Consider the following 7055-nt stretch of genomic DNA (forward strand, 5'->3'; position numbering starts at 1 on the left):
TTTCTGCCGCATTGTTGATCCCAGCTCAACTGGAATGCCAACTGGACGGATATACGTATATAGCCGAATACCCTGGGAGCGTACGCAGAAAATTCGTTTACATATTCTTTATATGAACTGGCACATCTATGTACTGTATGGTAAGTGGTAGCGGCGACTAGTTTAAAAACTATCGCATAACAGACTTATGAATGAAATCGTTTTTGGGCAAACAATCGGTTTTTGCGTGTGGTCATACTGTTGTCTGCATTTTCGACTCAGCGTGTTGAAATAAGGAAATTTTCAATTAATTGTTCAATTTTTAAACGAAAACTAAATAAATAAATAACATAATGGCTTCGATCAGTTTGCTGAATCCCAAGGCCGAGTTCGCCCGTGCCGCTCAGGCTCTGTCCATCAACATCAGTGCCGCCAAAGGTCTGCAGGATGTGATGCGCACCAACCTGGGTCCCAAGGGAACAGTAAAAATGTAAGTAACTGCCTTTATTACTGTGACATCCTAGCCACCAGAGTTTAAATTCATTAGCGACAGAACACAGTCGAAAAACATGCATTCAGAAACAGATGCCGTGCCCCGTGATGTTTAAGGTTAGAAACGAACTGCAATAGCGGCATGCGTCATCGTGCCAGCTGACGGTACTGTAGAACCACAGAACTAGCTTAAAGATTTACGGATTTCATAGATTATTACTGAAAATAATAAGATAAGAGAAACTAACATTTTGAGTCTAGGTCAAGGCAAGGGACAAAATGTTTCCCTTGCTATTAGCCGGATAGCGAAACTGTAGAAAGAGGAGTGACGCACGCGCTTAACGTACGCACACTAACAAAAATTTCTCGAATATTCTAGGTTGGTTTCTGGAGCCGGGGATATTAAAATAACCAAGGATGGCAATGTCCTGCTTCATGAAATGCAGATCCAGCATCCAACTGCTTCGATGATTGCCAGGGCCAGCACGGCCCAGGATGATTCCACTGGAGATGGCACCACCACTACAGTGATGCTTATTGGAGAGCTTCTCAAGCAGGCAGATATCTACTTGTCTGAGGGTCTGCATCCCCGCATCATGGCCGAGGGATTTGAGAAGGCCCGCGACAAGGCGCTGGAGGTCCTCGACAAGGTCAAAGTGCCCGTGGAAATCAACAAGAAGAATTTAGTGGAGATCGCGAACACCAGTCTGAAGACCAAAGTGCATCCCGCCCTGGCCGATTTGCTCACTGAGGTGTGTGTGGAAGCTGTTCTGACCATAGCTAACGATAAGAAGCCTGTTGATCTGCACATGGTTGAGCTGATGGAAATGCAGCACAAAACTGACACGGACACGCAGCTGGTGCGTGGACTGGTCATGGACCATGGCGCTCGCCATCCGGACATGCCCAAGCGGTTGGAGAATGTCTACATTCTCACCGCCAATGTCTCCCTGGAGTACGAGAAGGCTGAGGTCAATTCGGGATTCTTCTACAAGACGGCCGAGGAGCGGGAGGCGTTCGTCCGTGCTGAACGTGAATTTATTGATCAGCGTGTGAAGAAGGTGATTGAACTGAAACGGTCGGTGTGCGATGGCACAGACAAGACTTTCGTGTTGATCAACCAGAAGGGAATAGATCCTATTTCCTTAGATGCCCTTGCCAAGGAGGGAATTCTGGCTCTTCGTCGCGCCAAACGCCGTAATATGGAGCGCTTGGCTCTGGCTTGCGGCGGTACCGCCATGAACTCCTTTGACGATCTTCAAGAGGAGCATCTCGGCTACGCTGGTGTAGTTTACGAGCATGTCCTGGGTGAGAACAAGTACACATTTGTGGAAGACTGCAAAAATCCGCTTTCGGTCACCATTTTGATCAAGGGACCTAATAAGCACACCATTACTCAGATCAAGGATGCCATCCGTGATGGCCTGAGAGCCATCAACAACACAATTGCCGACAAAGTTCTAGTACCTGGCGCTGGCGCTTTCGAAGTGCGTGCCTACAACGAGCTGGTGGCATACAAAGACACCATCAAGGGCAAGGCGCGTCTGGCAGTGCAAGCCTTTGCTGATGCTCTGCTGGTGATACCCAAAACGCTAGCCGTTAACAGTGGATACGACGCCCAGGACACTATCGTGAAGCTTACCGTCGAGGATCGCTTGCACCCGGACCTAGTTGGGCTCGATCTGGCCACCGGTGAGCCCATGAAGCCCGTCGATATGGGTGTCTACGACAACTACATCGTCAAAAAGCAGATACTCAACTCCTGCTCCATAATTGCCAGCAATCTGCTGCTCGTCGACGAGGTAATGCGTGCGGGCATGACCAGCCTCAAGGGCTAATCTTCTCAGCCGACTCACTCGATTAATCAAGTAAATGCATAACTTATACCCGCGACTAAAACCACAAAAACAATTCAGAACTAAACAAAATTGAAATTGTACACTCGCTAGCTATTTTCAAAATGTTTCAGCGATTAAAAGTATTCACATATACACCATCATAATGCATTTCTAATTCTTTTATTAAGACTACTGTTTAATTAATACAAACATTGGCTTCAAATTAAAAGCTAATACTATAATTGAATAAAGTTATTTTGTCATTTTCTATTTTGTTTAATGAATAATTAATACAATCCATTGGTTTCAAATTGTTATTATTGTTATATGTATTATGCTAGGTGAATAGCCGTGTGGCCAAGTGGAGGCCAATTCTGGTCTGGCAGGTGATTGGGGTCGTGATAAATGCTAAGTCGGGTCTGGCGTTAAGTTGAGCTAAGTAAAGATGGCCAAGGTAGGGTCTTTCGGCTCCTAATATATCATAGAAACGATTTTTAAATAAATTTAGCGAGACAACGCCTGTCTCGTGGTAGGTATATTTCCGAGGTGGACTTTCTCTGATAACATTTTTATATTTTGTAATTTAACGGTGGAACCAAACAATAATAATAAATTGTTAAAACAAAAAAATAACAGGATTTGGAGCTATAGCTCCTGAGGCCTTGGCTCACCAGGGTTATTGTTTCAGTTTAAATATAAATACATATGTATAGTGCTCTTAGGTATTAACTATAAATATTTATAGTGTTGATTATATATTGTGTAGGATTTTGGAACTTTCTGGAAATTCAAGAATTTTGTTAGCAATATATTGCATGGGGTCTGTATTATTGAACGTTGTGGATCTCTGTGCGGCGAGAGGGGGGCGATTGTGAATTATGTGGCGTATGTCTATGCGTGTTTCACGTAGTGTAAGGTATGGTTTTGTCTAGGTCTGTTTATGATAACTTGGTGCTTATACCCGACACTCAAAATGAGTATTGGGGTATATTAGATTTGTGGTGAAAATGGATGTGTGTAACGTCCAGAAGGAATCGTTTCCGATCCCATAAAGTATATATATTCTTGATCAGCATCAATAGCCGAGTCGATTGAGATATGTCTGTCTGTCTGTCCCCATGAGCGCCTAATGTTCAGAGACTTCTGTGATATGTCTCTGTTGCCCACAAAGGGCGAAAATCTCTTGCATCCACAATATTGCACATTCGAGAAAACTAAAAACGCACAATCATAGAGAATGACCAAATCTATCCGGTTGCTGAATCTGATTCAGTTCGGATCATTTTTGTAGCCAAAAGCAACAAATCAATTTGCAGTGGCTACGCAGCGCCCGACCTCACGCTCAGACTAATTTTCTGTCTCTCTCGCACGCATTCTTTGTCGTGTCGTTTAATATTAGCGACGTCTGCCGGAGGGGAGCCATACTGACTTAGTATCGGGTATAACTGTAGAGTTGCGGTGTCCGCAGCAACTCACAACGTTCCCCCTCGTTTTGGATTAGGCCCCATTGTGCATCGTACGCCGGGAAGGGAAGTGGGCAGGGAAGGACAAGGCGCGACAATAAACAAGAGACTGCACATTGAAAATATTGGCTTTCATAATCAAATCAAACTCGGGACAGCTTCGCTTCAACACAATTTAATTATTTGCATTTTTATACCCGATACTCAAAATGAGTATTGGGGTATATTAGATTTGTGGGAAAAGTGGATGTGTGTAATGTTCAGAAGGAATCGTATATATTCTTGATCAGCATCAATAGCCGAGTCGATTGACGGGTGGCCGGACCAGTTCGCCACTCGGTAGATTGCAGCCAATCCTCACATCGTTGGCAACACTATGCGATGCCAATGCCAATCCTCTGACAATGCAAGCCAATACTATGCTACTATGCTACTACACATATGTAGATAAGCAGTAGGCGCCACACTTATTGTATAATGTGCCATTTCAAATACAACTCTCTCATTTGAGAGACTGCCAGTTTTGTTCGCATTGTCGAACACAACACAAAACAAATCACATCAGAAAAAAAATCAGAAAAATTAAGAAAAAAACAAATTTTTTTCAAATTTCAATGGTCGAAATTTGGAGGCCTTACCAGTGACGCTGCCCCATACGATGGCCGTGACGTCACTCCAACTTCAAGAAGTCAGCAGCCATCTCCAACGACGAGGCCAGCCGCTACAACGACACTGGCCAACGAGCCAAAGCCAATACCATCGACAATGCATCCTGGGTGGCCGGACCAACAGCCACTCGGATGCAGCCAATTCCAATTAATAGGAAACCTACTTAAATTATAATGACTTAATGGTTCTGCTAAATCTGGTAAGAAAAAATATTTTTGTATTATTACTGCCGATTTAATTATGAATTTTGTAAGCCTTTCCGTCTCTACGACCGTGGCAGACGAGCGTAATGGAAACGGAAGGAGGACGAAGGACGAAGCCGCATAGAAGAAACGCCTGAGCCATTGTTTCTTTTATTTTTTTTTTCCACTTTTTGCTTTATTAAAAAAAATCCACTTTGTTCTTAATCTCTAGTAAAAAGAATTCCGAAATAATATTTTTCAAAATGTAGAATTTTTTTTATTTTTATACCCGATTCTCAAAATGAGTATTGGCGTATATTAGATTTGTGGTAAAAGTGGATGTGTGTAACGTCCAGAAGGAATCGTTTCCGACTCCATAAAGTATATATATTCTTGATCAGCATCAATAGCCGAGTGATTGAGCCCTGTCTGTCTGTACGTCTGTCCGTCCGTCCGTCCGTCCGTCTATCCGTCCCTATCAGCGCCTAGTGCTCAAAGACTATAAGAGCTAGAGCAACGACGTTTTACATCCGGACCTCTGTGATATGTACCTGCTACAAGAATATTTCAAAACTTTGCCCAGCCCACTTCCGCCCCGCAAAGGGCGAAAATCTGTGGCATCCACAATTTCGACGATACTAGAAAACTAAAAACGCAGAATCGTAGAAGATGACTATATCTTCGAGAGTGCAAGATCTGAACCAGATCGTATAAATATTATAGCCAGAATCATGAAAACAATTTCATTCTTTCTCGCTCTGTCTCTCTCTAACACACAGGTTTCATGGTAGGTTTTGCCAATTGCAAAATATGAGTTCAAGGATCTCAGAACCTATAAGAGCCAGAGCAACCAAATTTGGTATCCGCACTCCTGTTAGATCTCACTATAAAACGTATATCTCAAAATGTCGCCCCACCCCCTTCCGCCCCCACAAAGGACGAAAATCTGTTGCATCCACAATATTGCAGATTCAAGAAAACTAAAAACGCAGAATAGATAATGACCATATCTATCAGGTTGCTCAATCTGGATCAGATCGGATCATTTTTATAGCCAAAAGGAACAAATCAATTTGCACTGGCTACGCAGCGCCCGACGTCATGCTCAGACTGATTTTCTGTCTCTCTCGCACGCACTCTTTGTCGTGTCGTTTAATATTAGCGGCGTCTGCCGGAGGGGAGCCATACTGACTTAGTATCGGGTATAACTGTAGAGTTGCGGTCTCCGCAGCAACTCACAACGTTCCCCCTCGTTTTGAATATATTTTGTGTGTATTAATTTGTGTCGTCCAAAGGTAGTGAATACTTAACCAATGTGCCTGTCTCTTATGGTCAATAACTAATTTTGTGCGCAATTGTGCGAGAAAGTAATTATGTATTATTGTTGTGCGCCATGTTGCGCCGGTGTGCGCATTTAAATTTATTTGTAAATGAGGTGGAGTTCTATTATGAAAAGCCGCTCAGTATTAACAAGAATACTGAACCACCAGATCTGAACCCCATAGAGCATGTTTGGGATTTGCTGGACAAAAAAAATTAGGAGACATAAAATTTCCTCCAAGGAAACCTTTAAAACGGCTCTGATGACGGAATGGGAGAAAATTAATCACAATGAAACCAATCATTTGGTAAAAATTATGCCCCGACGTCTAAAAGCTGTTATTGAAGCTAAGAGCGACCCCACCAAATATTGAAATCAGAAAAATAGGGGACGATAAGTTTTTTTCGTACAAAATAAATTGTGTCCGAATAATTTTTGTGCGTAAAAAAGGTGGCCTTTTGATACTTTTAATTTTTTTTTTTTAGGTTTGAAATTAGTAGTAGTAATATCCATGTTCATAATGAAATAAAATTTGTTTGTTAAAGTTAAATACTTTTCAAGTTATTTATAAAGAAAGTTGATATAGACGAGTGTCCGAATAAATGTTGTGCTGACTGTATATTGAAAATAATCGAAGCACCGCAGCGCATTCGAGTTGGGTTTTCGAAGAACTGAAAAAAGGATGAAATAAATAATAAAGTAAGGAGCTTTTATCTACACATCCAGAAGTATTTGGCAAAATGCGGCAGAAGCATGTCTAAATTTAAGAAAAAGCATAACTCATGGCTTTTCCAAGATGGTTATCAAAGTTGAAAGTACTTCGTCATCGAATTCCATGACTTCAACATCAAGATCAGTTGAGTTTTTTTCTTAAAATTGCTTATAGAACTGGAATGGCAAGTTAAAGATGAAAATGGAAAAAAATAAATGGCGAAAAAGAAAAAGCACATACAGGAGAAGATGTGGAGGAATATGGCTCTACATGTCGATAAGCCTAAAAAAAATGGAAGTGGAGACACCAACGACGGCAACACAGCAAGAAAAGCCTTTTCAAAACCTAAGCTACTGGCTCAAATATTAGGTCTTGATGAGTATCTCTCACACATTTTCA

At 42.0% G+C, this 7055-nt stretch overlaps 1 protein-coding gene across 1 annotated transcript; it reads left to right on the plus strand.

Moving 5' to 3' along the window:
- The first annotated feature begins 292 nt into the window (after positions 1-292).
- Positions 293-2467, plus strand: LOC6600664 (T-complex protein 1 subunit zeta). The gene is made up of 2 exons (XM_026989348.1): positions 293-469; positions 851-2467. The coding sequence occupies exons 1-2, from the start codon at positions 333-335 to the stop codon at positions 2307-2309; spliced, it is 1596 nt and encodes a 531-aa protein (XP_026845149.1). The 5' UTR covers positions 293-332; the 3' UTR covers positions 2310-2467.
- Positions 2468-7055: the final 4588 nt, after the last annotated feature.

This window comes from Drosophila persimilis, unplaced genomic scaffold (assembly GCF_003286085.1).
Source record: "Drosophila persimilis strain 14011-0111.01,24,50 unplaced genomic scaffold, DperRS2 tig00000233-arrow-arrow-pilon, whole genome shotgun sequence".
Taxonomy (NCBI): domain Eukaryota; kingdom Metazoa; phylum Arthropoda; class Insecta; order Diptera; family Drosophilidae; genus Drosophila; species Drosophila persimilis.